We start from the raw sequence: 15,611 nt of genomic DNA, 5'->3' as shown, positions 1-15,611 counted from the left end.
AAAATGTATGAATCCCCTCTGGGTTACTGGATGAATCAACGTTTTTGAACAAATCTCTTGAATGAATGATTCAATGACTCACTCACAAAGACTTTCCTTGTTTCATTACTGGATAAATCAGCGATCAGTGTTTTTGAACGAATCTCTTGAGTGAATGATTCAATGACTCACTAATAAAGTGACAATTACATTTTTAACACTCACTTGTCGCCACCGACAAGTAACTGTACAACACCGATGTAATCGATAAAATCATTATTTGAAGTGCCAAGTTACTTTAAAAGGTGATTAAGGGGCCGATCACACCTGACGCATTTTTGGCAGTGAGAGGCGCCTCTTTTCAATTGGTTTCCTATGGCAGTGAGCGTTCTGCGCGCTGTTTATGCGCCTCCTGCGCCTCGCGTTTTACCGCCTGCTGCGCCTCGCGTTTTTGAAGTTGAAAAAAAAGCAACTCCAAGCGGAAAAAGCGCCCGACGTCATCGCGTTTTTTCCCACTGTCCAATCAATTGAATGGAGAGGCGGGCCTTTCGTTTTAGTGATGAAAGCTACAGTTGCTTGAACGCCCGGAGAGTGCGATGATGGAGGATAAACTTGTGGTGCTCTCGCGGGTTACCAGGAGCTTAACGACTTCACGAACCGTAACTACCACAATGTTAACAGAAAGTAAATAAAGTTAATAAAATGCTGATTTGACGTTTACTTGACTGACAGGACAGTTGTTTCAGTGGTTGCCTAGCAACATAAAAAACGCAGCGCACTGCTCGTTCTGTGTGATTGGGCAGTGCTGTGCACCTAGGTGTGATCGGGGCCTTACTCTATTTTTATCTCTACCGTAGACGTCAGTGTTTATATCTGAACTATAAACTTTTATCTCAGTACTTCTGTGATAATCTGAATGATTGTAAGACAGAATTAATGATACTGTGTGTTAAAGACTGTTTGTGAAGCTGTTTCACATCTATACATGACAACAGCTCTCTCTGGATCAGAACTCAGATCTGAATGTTCACTGTGATCCGATTTATCAAAGCTTTAATAGGCAAATCAATGTAATTTAGAAATGAGATTTTGTGGATTGTGTGTAATCTTGATGCCGCTTTATTCAAGATTGCCATTTTTAATGATTAATCCTGCAGCTCTAATATCAATGCTTCTCAGGTATTTGAGTTTGAGACCCCTGGTCTAATATGCAGTGAGAAAATTAGAAATATGCAACTGCAGACCTAGACTTTACATTTTTCACTCTATATATTGTTGAAAGATTTCCTCACCACACCAGGAAAGATCTTCTGTAGTCTGTCCACTGCGGCGAGAGCTTTCACCTTCCCTCCACTCAGACAGTCTTCAAACTCATACAGCGGCTGTCGCACCGGGTTCGAGTAGGAGATCTTTGCGTTGTCCACAAAAGTGATGTGCCTCACACCCCAGCCCTCAAAACAAACACAGCAGAAAACATTTAGCCAGAACTAAACACTTAACATTTGTGCTGTTTGCAGTATTTCAGCACAAAAAAACAGCATTTTATTCACTAAGCACCTGTAATCCAGTGGAAGCAGATGCTACCGCTCCTGATGTAGTCATGTTCAATTACTGGATGAATCAGCGTTTTTGAACAAATCTCTTGAGTGAATGATTCAATGACTCAGTCATAAAGACTTCACTTGTTTCATTACTGGATGAATCAGTGTTTTTGAACAAATCTCTTAAATTAATGATTCAGTGACTCACTAATAAAGACTTCATTTGTTTCATTACTGGATGAATCAGTGTTTTTGAACAAATCTCTTAAATGAATGATTCAATTACTCACTCATAAAGAATTCACTTGTTTCATTACTGGATGAATCAGCGTTTTTGAAAGAATCTCTTAAATGAATGATTCAATTACTTTTATGAATTACTCACTCATAAAGACTTCACTTGTTTCATTACTGGATGAATCAGCGTTTTTGGACAAATCTCTTGAATGAATGATTCAATTACTCACTCATAAAGACTTCACTTGTTTCATTACTGGATGAATCAGCGTTTTTGGACAAATCTCTTGAATGAATGATTCAATGACTCATTCATAAAGACTTCACTTGTTTCATTACTGGATGAATCAGCGTTTTTGAAAGAATCTCTTAAATTATTCAATGACTCACTCATAAAGACTTCATTTGTTTCATTACTGGATGAATCAGTGTTTTTGAACAAATCTCTTAAATGAATGATTCAATTACTCACTCATAAAGACTTCACTTGTTTCATTACTGGATGAATCAGTGTTTTTGAACAAATCTCTTGAATGAATGATTCAATGACTCATTCATAAAGACTTCACTTGTTTCATTACTGGATGAATCAGCGTTTTTGAAAGAATCTCTTAAATGATTCAATGACTCACTCATAAAGACTTCACTTGTTTCATTACTGGATGAATCTGCAATTTTGAACAAATCTCTTGAATGAATGATTCAATGACTCACTCATAAAGACTTCACTTGTTTCATTACTGGATGAATCTGCGTTTTTTGAACAAATCTCTTGAATTAATGATTCAATGACTCACTCAAAGACTTCGCCATTCGCACTGGACATTGACACAAATTTCACAATACGATTAAATTACGATTCACAAGCTTGTGATTCAATTGAATTCCGATCTTGATTCGATATCGATTCATTTAGATATATAACAGGTACAGTATGTCAATTTTTCTCTCTCTCAACTAAACTATACAGGGAACCCTGTCAGTCACTACACTGCTATAATATTACAGGTTAAATGTTACAACCGACTTGTCGAAATTTAAATTACACATTTCTATTATAATATTATACTTTTTAATGACATAATTAAGTTTCTAGTGCAATTATTTTGTACAAATATGATCATTTAAATAGTGTCTAGTTCATTTAAACACTTGTTTTAATTACAGATTTATTCAATTAAATATTAAAGAACATGTTAGAGTTATTTTTCTGGTCACTGAATGGCTTTTGTGAGGTGAATGTGACGTTACGTGACATTATTGCTCTCAAGCTTTTTTTTTTGGTCTTTCCGCGATTGAAACACTGATTGATGGATTACATGAGACAGGATTGATTTCAGTAAGTTGTTCTGTATCTTTCATCATGTTCGTTAATGTTTAATTGGTGCTGTAACTAGTGGTAAAGAGAAAGAGATGATGAGCCATCTGTCAGCACACATTAAAGTCCCACAAAAAAAAACACATTTATTGCCTGAATTTCATGATAAAATAATGTTTAGTGAAGTTTTGTTCATTCATCAACTGAAAACAACACAGGTGGGATAAACTGATATTTACATAGCATATTCTTTTCAGCACAAACACACCTCCTTTCTCTGTAAATTAGGCTTCTTATAGACTCTTATAGAAAAATGAATCGCTTTGCATTCACAAGGCACACTATAAGTGAACCACTATAAAAGGGTCCGGGTCCATTTGGAGCATTTACATATAAGACTAAATTAATGAGAACCGCTCTTGGAACTAAATGTGAGAACTCTCTTAATGTTGCAATCATTTTCATTTTCATACTGCCAACATGTTTATCTCAGCCATCGAGTGACACCAACATTATTTTGAAATGGCAGCATCTGTCTCAATCTTTCTATAATTACAGTCCTAAGCTTACAACAATTTCAAAAACCATTAAGAAGCAATTATGGTGAAAGCAAATAAGTACTTAATGACATAAAGCAAGCCAAGGAATCCATACTGAAGGCAAAGAAAGTGTTTCCGTCACCGGTCAGATGAGACAGTCAAACCTACATCTATTAAGACTCCTTCAACATTTCTCACATTATCACAGTTTATTCGCTATAGTTTAGACAATGGTAATGAAATATGAGCAGAACTCAGTTGATATTTGACTGGTTTTGTCCGTCCTTCTGTTAGACTGTCTCACACATGAATTATGTTGAATATCTGTCAGCTGTTAAATTTAACTACACAATTAGATAATACCAGTTTAGCTCAACCAATCACCAAGCAATGCTTCATTGTGTTCAGTCTGTGTGTAAAAAGAGCATTAGCAATTAAAGAAAAAACACTTCAGCAAAACATGTTCAGGTCAAAGTGTCTGAATCATTTTTGGTCTCAAATGTTTATAAATGTTACTGGTAGTCACTGTATGAAGAATTCTTGGGTATAATATGTCACAGTTTACTTTATTTTTGCTCTCCTCACTTACAGTAATGAACTATAGTGTCCTGATCACACTAGTAAAACATATCAAAAATTATATCTGGTGTCTTAATCATTTTTTGGTTCGACTGTAAATTGCTGATAATCTGAAGTAAACGTCTCTCACCATCAGTGTTCGAGCCACATTGCATCCCAGTGTTCCAGCTCCCAGTAACAGACACTTCGTGGACACGACTTTATCCAGATCCAGAGACGGGACGAGCCTCCAGCGCATCAGCTTCAGGTTCAGATCCACAGAAGACTCGGCCAGCCTGGGAGAAATCATCAAATGTGTGGCATACCACTGAGAAAAACATTTCATAAACGTCCACGCCGTGTTCAGTACCTTTTAGGGTCCATGCATTCGCTGAGATTGACACTTCTGGGTCCCATCGCTCCTTTAGGGTTCTTCTCCCACCCCACGCTCTTCGGACACACTGCAGAAACAAGCTATTAAACTCACATATAATGCAAAAAAAGAGATTTATTTATTAAACTTTTAACACAATTCTGTCATAAAATCTGGGAAAATAAGGTCAATTGACAATTAAATATTGGTAACACTTTACAATATGTTAATACTGGTTTATGCATTAACTAACAATAACTATTCTTCCATTGAATTGAACTGGTGTGCAAAATTGGAATGAAAATAATTGCAAATAAACTGTTTCCATCCCAGAGAACAAAATCTTCACTTCCTGGGAAATTGGTGCAAAATATTAATAGTAAAAATGGAAGTTGCTGCATTCTGGGAAGAAACTGTGACTCTTTTCCCTCCATCATAAACGAGTGTGTCTCAGAGCGTCAGACGAAACACAATGAACGCTCGTACACACTCGTGTGAGACGCTTCTGGAGGGAATTAAACCAAATCATTCTGATCACACACACCAACATTAGAGATGCTGCGATGCCATTGGTCCACTGGTTACTCCAATTATCCAATCACAGCCGACGTCACATGAGGTGTTTGTTGCGCATCGAGCGATTTATTCAATAAATCTGTTTCCATCGTAGTTTATGTGCATCTCGTCTTATCGGACAAACATATATATATATCCGCCTCAATTGAACGCATACGTTTTTTTGTGCGTATTTTTTGAATTTATGCGCATCTTGGCGTTTCCATTCTAGCGTTTTTTTAAGCGATATCCCAAAATGCGCATAAAAATAGGTGGATAAAAACACAGCTATAGATAAATACATTTGTTACACTGTTTATTAACATTAGTTAATAAAAACACAGCTATTCATTGTTAGCTCAGGTCCCATAAATAATACGCACAGATACGGTTTTTGATTTTAATATTGCATTAGAAAATGTTGAAATGATCAAAATTAGATAAAAAAATGCTTTTGAAAAGTATTATTCATTCGTTAGTTCATGTTACCTAATATAGCTAACTAATGCAAACAAATGGAACCGTATTGTAAAGTTTTATTGAAACATTTGATGCAGGATATGTCTTTAGCCACGGTTATCATGTTTTACTTGTTTTTCGCATCTCAAGACATTAGAAAATAAGAGTTTAAAAAACAGTTCAACAACAACAGGTCTCAAAACCCTGCGCATGAAACGCCATTTCCATTTTATTGCGCTCTGTCTAGTAGGAGTTGTACTGACTAAGTCAATTGCTCATAGTCTGAGCTAGTCGGGGATCACATGACTTCAGCTGTGCTTATTCGATATCACGACAGCAGACCATTGGTGCAAAGACTGTTTTCATTTACATAAAGCAATGACTCGGCAACTAGTTGAGTACCTTTTTGGACAACTAGTAAAAATGATTAGTTGAACAAACCGACTTCAAACGCATGAACGCCCCGAGATTTGGGATGCATCGATTTGAACATTTAGGCCGATACCGATAACTGATAATTCTTTATATTTGAAAGCCGATAACCGATATATTGGCCGATAAATCTAAATCCAAAATTGTATATAATTTTTGAGAGCCTGATTACAAAAACAAAGTCTCACCATTAAAATCCACGTCCCAAACACACAATTATGATGTTCTCATTATAATATTATGTGGCCGATATGACAGACTTGTGCTGCACTTTTCTGTATTTTCCTTTTTTGAAGTGATTTCAATCATATTTCAAGCAGTTCATAATCATCATGTTGAACAGTGCGCATCTGAAGCGTCTCAGCTGGAGGAGATAATACATTATTTATCAGCTTTAATATATCGGCCAAATTTTCTTATTGTGCCGATAACTATAACATTAAAAATGAACATATATCAGCTGATACCGATATGGTAGCCGATATATCATGCATCCCTTTATCTCTCATATATATGTAAATGTTGGTCATATATATGCCTGTGTAGTTTGTGAAATAATGGTGGATTACCCAGAATTCAATCACAGGACTTTTCAGTGCAAGTGAATGTCTCAGTTCAGAAAGTCAAACCTCACTGAAGTGTGAAGACATCCATGCATGTGTGTGAGAAGCACACGTGATCAGGGACAGAGACGTGTTTTGGAAAGAGGCCATCCACGTGAAAGTAGAATAACCGTACAGTATTTCGAGATCTTTCAATGCCCTTATCAGGTCTATATACCGCCGTCCCCCCATAGCTGACCGCTTCACCCCAATTCACACCAAGAGACTCCCACAGGAACTCACACGTCTGATGTGTGATGAGGCTGAATGTCAGGGATTCTCCCGCATCGGTTCACCAGCGATGAAGCCACTCTGATGACGGACCGAGGCTTTGAGCAGACAAGCATAATGTAAAACTGAAAACCCTTCCATACTGAACATGCAGAGAAGATGAGGACATGCTCACCCTGATCTACACGCTGAAACTATTTTCACTCATTAAATACGGTTACACTTTATTTTAAGGTGTCATTGTTACAGCGTAATTATATATTTAAGTACTGAGTAATATTAAGCAACTGCATGTACAGGGTTAGTGTAGGATTACGATTGGGTTGCAAGTAATTATGCATAATTTATTGTTATAAGTACATGTAACACATGTAACAAGGAGGGTAACACTTTATTTTACAGTGTCCTTGTTACATATGTTACATGTACTAATAACAGTAAATTATGCATAATCACATGCAACTAACCCTCAACCAAACCCTAATCCTACCCTAACCCTATAGTAAGTACATGCACTTAATTAATATTACTCAGTACTTACTTAAATATATAATTACACTGTAACAATGACACCGTAAAATAAAGTGTAACCATAAATTGTTACCGAAAATGCTAGTAAATTTCATAAATAATTGCAAACTAACACAATGAATTAAACGTGAAATTTTGAAAGGACTGAAATAGCACTTTCTTGTAAAACGTACTTAAATAATCTTTGTTTTATTTATTTCTAATTAGAAAAATCTTTTTGTTTTTACATTAACAGCAATAGGTAAATAAGAATAAAAACAAAGTGCAGTAAACTGTACAAACATTTACACTTATTATTACAATAATTTAAACACAAATACCAGTTTTCAATATCAATCAGCATAACGAGCTGCTTTTGTACAGCTGAGATATATTAAAATGACTGACACCGAGAGCCAGACACATTCAGGTTACAAATCGCCGCACACGACCCCACATTATAAGTAAAATAAGGTGGATGGCATGAAATAACAAATAATATTGTGAATATAGTTTAAGTGGCATAATTTACATAGATATGAGGCATGCCTGCACAGAAATGAGTGAATACTTGAAGATTCTTCCTGCTTTAACTCATTTACAGATGAACCCCTGTTTAGTGAGTTTAATCTCGCTTTCTGACTCTTACACTCAACCAGAAACCATGTGAATTAGAGAGTTAATTAAGCAGCCATGGCTGTGTAGAGCAACAGGACATGTTGGTTGCTTAGTTACTAGTTCTGTTGTTTCCTCCGAAGAAAGAAAGTGGAATGAGTCAATGATGACAGAATTACATTTATGGGTGAATTATGCCTTTAAAATGCAATCATACTAGTGCTGTCTATAGATAATTTTTTTTAAACTAATTAATCAAATTTTTCTATGATTAATCACGATTAATCGCACCTAAAATTTAAGTTTTTTATATATTGTAATAATTCCACATTTAATCTCAATGTAGAAACAACAAAGACAGGAGTCTATATTTTTATTATTTGTTTAATGGGATCTTTATATGAATGAAGGGAAATATAACCGATAACAATAATGCTACTGATGGCTCTATGAAAAATCTTTTTTCTCAATTTTAGCCATTAATTATAAGGGAATGTCAGACTTAGTTTCGGGTTCGGGTTAGTAGAATAAGTTGACGTAGTCGTAAAGTTGCTTACAGTCTGGTTGGAGTATCTAAATAAAGTGCTAGCACATATTAAGCAGACAGTCTACTATAATAACTGCTAGTTGACATGTACTTGCAAAGTTACTTATAGTTAGTAGAATGTCTAAAGTGTAGGGATGTGCGATTTATCACCACCATATCGGTATCGGCCGATATATGTTCATTTTAAATGTTATCGGCAACATAAAAAAAATCTGGCCGATATATTAAAGCTGATAAATAATGTATTATCTCCTCCAGCTGAGACGCTTCAGATGCGCACTGTTCAACATGATGATTATGAACTGCTTGAAATATGATTGAAATCACTTCAAAAAAGGAAAATACAGTAAAGTGCAGCATAAGTCTGTCATATCGGCTAAATAATTATATTGAGAACATCATTATAATTGTGTGTTTGAGACGTGGATTTTAACGGTGAGACTTTTGTCTCTGTAATCAGGCTCTCAAAAACGATATAAAAACTTGGATTTAGATTTATCGGCCAATATATCGGTTTGTCGGCTTTCAAATATAAAGAATTATCGGTATCGGCCAAAAAATATCGGTGCATCCCTATTAAAGTGGACTATCAAAATAAAGAGTTAAAACCATATTTACATAGAATGAATGATAATATATAAAAAATTATAAAGATAATTAGCATTTTCCTAAAGCTGGAAGGAAGAAACAGAGTGAAAAGTCCCTCACGGATCCTATCACCCAAAAACCGGCTTTAAATGTTTAACCTTTGGCTGACAGACTGAGGAGCGAAGCCTTTGTGCTGCTGTTGTGATAACTCCCCGGCAGAAGATGATAAATCACCTGCAGAAGCCGAGAGGTCCGGGAGCTTGACCCGAAAGATGAGGCTGTGCCGAACGGAGCGGGTCCCTTGTAGAGTTCGGTCTCTGAAGCACAAAACCTCCAGAACATCCAGCTGCGAACCCCTGGCATTCACACGGACACACACACACACAGCACTGTGAACACACACAGTCTTTGAGTGACCTTAAACTCACCATTACAAAGAGACGCCGGCTGGAAGAGTCAGGAGGACAGATGTGACATTTCAACACTGGAAAGCTGAAAAATGCGTCCAAAATCTTCCACCTGCTCTACACTTCATAAAGCATGCATCACTTCCTCACTGTGTGCTTCTGCTATATATTATTATTGACCTCAGCTTGAGGAAAAGCTGCTTGTGATGAACTTAACTATGTGGATTTGTCTTTACCACCTGTGTTTTTAAGTTGGCTGTCAATAAATTCTAAAGGTAAAAAACTGATTTTAGTAACTTGGTATATTACAGTCCCCCTGTGGTGTAAATCCAGCTTTTAATGTAGTTTATGTGTCTATGTGGTGTTTTTAATCTGCTTTAAGACAAAGCATGTGTAAGTTCATAAGTCGACAGCATTGCTGAGTATTTCCTCCTTAAAACTGCAGTGAACCAAAGACAGTCTCAAACACACGCTTTGAAATCGCTGGTGTTTCTGACGTCACAAACTACCTTGTAACCAATCAGATCAACGTGTGATCGTCAACCAGTGGATCTCTGAGCTGAGTGAGTGAGTGAGTGGAGGCGGGGCTCATTTGCATATTCATAGAACCACGCATACTAAATGAGGCAAGGGTGTCGAGTTACATTCAAGATATTTTAAGGCATGAAGATATTATTTTCATGGAATTTTTGTGATTTTTTTTACTACAGTGGAGCTTTAAAACTACTTCAACTGATGACATACAGTATATATTTTTTTAACTGTAAATTTAAGTTCAACCTGTAAAATTTAAAATGTTGCTTCCATACATTTAGAGTAAAGTTCTAGCAAACCCAGTTGCCGTTTGTTATTGTAAATTTCACAGATTTGACAGTGTGCAGCCATCATGTTTCTGTAAAGGTGCCTCTGCTATCCTCCTTATTCCTGATGACCTCACTGCACTTTGAATCATGGGTGGCACTTCCGGTTTGGGGAACTTCCATTCAAAGAGGCTGAAACAGGTTTCATAAGGTTGTCCTACAAATAAAGCTGATCGTCAGTTTGACTGGATGATCTGTCAATTTTCCTTCATGATTTATTTGCAGACATCATGAGAATAATGTTATACTTATTATATTTATTTTAACGTGACATGTTATAACAAGAGCTACGGCAAGAGCTCTCTTCAGTCGCTGCTTTCTTTTCCTCGTGATTGTTTTCTTTTTTCCCTTTGCAATCCGCTGTAAAAGTATGAGGACAACATATCCTGCACATGTGTTGTCTGTTCTCCCGAATTTAATTTACAATATATTCAATTAATAATTCACTGGAATGCACGAATAATCTCCCATTATTCTCCTCCAATCCTCACGTCTCTTTCCAGGTTTGTTTTCACAGGTAAATGCAATTTATAATCTAACAAAATGACGGAAATCACTTTGAAATAGTATCACGCAATGCTGAAGTTTATGAACATTTTTGATTAAGGCAACATAAGTTACATAATACAGATATATATATATATATATATATATATATATATATATATATATATATATATATATATATATATTACCACAGTGATATTTAACCCGTCCGTTATTGCTGAGGAAAGACTCTTGAGGTTATTTAGTCTGTTGAAATACCTTGTTGATGCTTTTACACTTTTAAATTTCCTTTTAATCTTCGATGGTGAAGGGTGAGTAGAATAATGTCTTCTCATTGTGACACTTTTTTAACGTATTGCGTTCATAAGCCTTTTACTGCGAGCCTTTTTCACTGATTGTTTACAGCTTAACGGAAGTTACACCCATAATTCACGCAAAAGCGTCATGTGGCGCAGGAATAAGGTGGATATGACTAACAAATAAGCAACATCATAGCACTGTACATAATCTGAGTATACACACATTAAACTTCAGACAAAAAGTCATTGGATCAACACTGCAACACACTCTTACAAACCCACAACATTAGCAGATGGTTGGAAATCACATTTTCTCACATTCTTTCAGTTGCAGAACAAACGTGTTTGAGATTGAAAGTAACGTCAGGAGGAAATGAGTGGAACTGTGGAAACAGGGCTATAATTTAACACCAGTGGGAAGCGCGTTGGAAAAGCTCACTATTAGAGACGTACCATGTTTTAGCGATGAGGATGAGGAGGTTTCTGAGAGGCCAGCCCGGATGTTGAGGCAGTGTACATGGATCATACACACCCACAGTAATCTAGAAAACAAACCAGGACAAGACCCATATCATACTGACATACTGAGAAGAGTCACATGCCAATCTAATATTAGAGCTGGGCAAAAAAAAAGTATATATTTTTCCGATTAATCGATTTAAAATCACCACAAAAAGGCCACAAATCGATTTCTATCCATATTTATTTCTCTATCAGCCAAAAGCCAGTATTAGTGTTCCTCCACTGTTCATAGGCTTGCATGTTACACTAATGCTGGGAGATTATGTGTGTTTTATCTTAAATATAAAATAACCGGATCCTGTTTGATCGAGGCGTGCGACTGTTCCGACTCGTCCAGTTTTCAGCATCAATTCTTCATCTTTCCATCATAATCCTGTCTATTCATTGTATGCATTTGAAATATAGAGTTGGGTTCTGCTTTAATGGACTCAAGTGTACCTAAAGTTAAAAGAGTTTAAGAGTTATTAATGATCCTGTTGTAAACTTATGTTCACTGTTCTTTTTTATAAATACAGGATTTGTATTAACTCTTTATTCATCGAGTCGAATCGAGAATCGAAAAAAACTAAAATCGAATTTAGAATCAAAATCGAGAATTGAAATCGAATCGAATTGAGAGCTTGCGAATCGAATGGAACTGGAACATTTAAGAATAAGATTGTGTGGGTGATTGAATCCAGATCGCGATCCTTTAACGATTAATCGTGCAGCTCTACTTTATACTGGATTTTACCTTCTTTAGGTCTGGGAAGAAGGAGCTCAGGTCTTTCAGAGGAGCGACTTCAACACTTTCATCGTTGTACTTCAGCAGAAAATGTGGGACAGCCGTCGTGCCGCTTGAGGAGCAAAGACTGTCATACGCCGCTGTCAAACTCAATATCTGTGAAACAGATCAAGCCAAAACAATCAGAAGGTCATGAAACAATATTATCTTTAAATTACAGGAACGTCTTTCTGTCTGTCTGTCTGTGTGTGTGTGTGTGTGTGTGTGTGTGTGTGTGTGTGTGTCTGTTATTCGCATATCTCTCGAACCGTTAGTCCGATGGATTTCAAACTTGACTGGTGTCTTGCTACGGGCACGAGTAAGTGCAGTGCCAAGTTTGACGTTGTTTGGATTAGAAATGCAAAATATATCGATAAATATATATCGGTAAAAGAAGCACACAATGGCTTTTGCCGCTCTAGCCGCTGGCTACTCCCCCTCTCACACACACACTGAGGCCACTCCCCCTCTCACACTGCACACTGAGGCCACTCCCCCTTTCACACACACAGAGGCCACTCCCCCTCTCACACACACACACTGAGGCCACTCCCCCTATCACACACACACTGAGGCCACTCCCCCTCTCACGCCGCACACTGAGGCCACACCCCCTCTGACACTGACACTGAGGCCACTCCCCCTCTCACACTGCACACTGAGGCCACTCCCCCTCTCACACTGCACACTGAGGCCACTCCCCCTCTCACACTGACACTGAGGCCACTCCCCCTCTCACACTGCACACTGAGGCCACTCCCCCTCTCACACTGACACTGAGGCCACTCCCCCTCTCACACTGCACACTGAGGCCACTCCCCCTCTCACACTGCACACTGAGGCCACTCCCCCTCTCACACTGACACTGAGGCCACTACCCCTCTCACACTGCACACTGAGGCCACTCCCCTTCTCACACTGCACACTGAGGCCACTCCCCCTCTCACACTGCACACTGAGGCCACTCCCCCTCTCACACTGACACTGAGGCCACTCCCCCTCTCACACTGCACACTGAGGCCACTCCCCCTCTCACACTGCACACTGAGGCCACTCCCCCTCTCACACTGCACACTGAGGCCACTCCCCCTCTCACACTGCACACTGAGGCCACACGACGCACAGAAAGACGAGCGAGTTCTCTTTCACGCTTGAACGAACAATAACACACATTTATGCCCAAATGTCCGTTTTGTCGAGTATCCTCACAAGAACAGTCTTAAATAAAATCTTAAATGAAAGTAAATAGTGAGAGATTGAGACGCTGAGATCCTGTCAGCAGTGGCTGGTCTTAAAGTGACAGCAGCCACTAATTCTCTGTCAGTAAAGTTAACCAAAGAACAAAGGGAACAGAGCACATCACTCACTGCTCTTGAGTCTTGACTAAAGAACATTTGCAGCTTTAATAAGGATTCATCTATATGTCATTTATAATTTATGCAGTGCGGACTATTTGATAACCTTATTCAATTTCTGTTTATGTCATACCTGTTACACAGGATTAATATGACATTTATTATGGGTTTAAGTGAGGATTGTTTAAAGTTCACTTCAATTAAAAGTTGTTATATTTTTTGAAGCCTAATAAATGTTTAAAATTTTGGGGAAAAATAATTTTCATTGAGACATCAGTAGCTATATTAATATCAGTGATAAAAATATGCCATTAAACAATTATTTAAAATATACCGTCTTTATGTTGTTTCTTCTTTACAGTGGAAATTGAGTCTCACTTTATTGAAATTTTATTTACACACAAAAAATTTATAGTGAACATTTTTGACTTTATAAAATGATTCTCTCAAGTCTTGACGATCTATTAAACCATAAAAATGTAAAAAATCTTTTTCTTATACATAGTTTAGTGGCCTACTATCCTTTTTGGCAGAATTTATCATTATAATCAACTTAATTATTTTCAAAATTATTATTATTAATTATTTTGTATCACCATAGTCCCTAAATGTATGTCAATGCAGGAAATGGGATACAAATCGAAAACATTTTCACCCATTTTATGTTTGGATGGAAAATATTTATAAAAACACGTCACAATATTCCTCATTATAATAATTCATACGCAGAATAAAGGGGCGGGGCCTGGTTGAGTTAGTTAGTAGTGTGTTAAACTGGCGGTTATGGTAAGGGGCGGGACATTTCCCAAACACACTCGAAGCGCTCGACCAATCACAACACACTGATCCAGCTGACCAATCAGAGCACAGTGTGCTTTTCAGAAGGAGGGGCTTCATAGAGACAGGAAGTAAACAGAGCGTTACTGACAGACTGGGAAGAGAGGAGCCGCAACAATGGAGAATATGAGGAAAATATGAAAAAGGCTAAATAGATTTCTAAATACATCAGGTGTCTTGGGGCCTATATGATATTATGCATTCAAATAATCAACATTGCATTACAAATTCTAATCAGCACATGCTTTCCATAATGCACTGACTACACTAATGACTCATTATCCTTCACACAAAACGTCCTCGTCAGTAGTGTGTGTTCTCATGGTTGTCATCGCACCTGTCTGTCTGAGAAACTCTTCTCTAACGACAGCGGCTCCTGCACCAGCTGGACCCCCTCCAGAAAGCAAAGGGCAGGGAAGCAGAACCAATAATAGAAATGATATTTCTTCAGATCCTGGATCAACAAAAAGACCGGTCAGACACAAATGAAAAATGACAGGCCATTCATTTATAGGGACAGTGTTGGCATACAAACCGCAAATGTCAAGAGGATGAATTTGTTTAGGATTGAGGAGTCGTCCAGCGCAGCGCCCGACTGAATAGCGCTCCAAATCTGTGAAGACGACAACATTGTTAGTATTTATTAAGCTGACATTACCAGAAATAATTTCTAATGTAGTTTATGCAAGGGGTTCTCAATCTAGTAGATGCAACAGACCCCCATATATGATCATTCTCACTGTGCCTCCAGGTTCATAATGAAGAGAAAATATTTTAAAACTTCTCATAATAACATAAAAAGTTTCTAACATTGTTTGCTTTCATTTGCTTTAGCAAAGTATCTGTCATACGATCTAAAATCGAAAGCACGATATGGCTTTATGCCCTAATTATTAGGGCTGGACGATTTTGGAAAATAATCTAATTGCGATTTTTTTTACCAATATTGCGATTGCGATTTAATATGCGATTATTTT

At 37.5% G+C, this 15,611-nt stretch overlaps 1 protein-coding gene across 7 annotated transcripts in view; it reads right to left on the bottom strand.

Annotated features, from left to right (window-relative positions):
• Positions 1-15,611, bottom strand: part of atg7 (ATG7 autophagy related 7 homolog) — a 114,573-nt gene that overhangs the window by 87,354 nt on the left and 11,608 nt on the right. For all 7 annotated transcript variants that reach the window (XM_082156422.1, XM_082156423.1, XM_082156424.1 and 4 more), the window contains exons 5-12: positions 15,170-15,247; positions 14,972-15,088; positions 12,413-12,559; positions 11,611-11,699; positions 9,319-9,440; positions 4,543-4,633; positions 4,324-4,468; positions 1,272-1,430 (exon numbers count right to left, since the gene is read on the bottom strand). In XM_082156422.1, the coding sequence (XP_082012548.1) occupies positions 1,272-1,430; positions 4,324-4,468; positions 4,543-4,633; positions 9,319-9,440; positions 11,611-11,699; positions 12,413-12,559; positions 14,972-15,088; positions 15,170-15,247 (948 nt within the window). The remainder of the gene's footprint in view (positions 1-1,271; positions 1,431-4,323; positions 4,469-4,542; positions 4,634-9,318; positions 9,441-11,610; positions 11,700-12,412; positions 12,560-14,971; positions 15,089-15,169; positions 15,248-15,611) is intronic.

The sequence above is a fragment of the Leuciscus leuciscus genome (assembly GCF_965113295.1).
Source record: "Leuciscus leuciscus genome assembly, chromosome: 23".
Taxonomy (NCBI): Eukaryota; Metazoa; Chordata; class Actinopteri; order Cypriniformes; family Leuciscidae; genus Leuciscus; species Leuciscus leuciscus.
The sequence above is the reverse complement of the archived record's forward strand: the minus strand, read 5'-3'. Positions and strand labels throughout refer to the sequence as shown.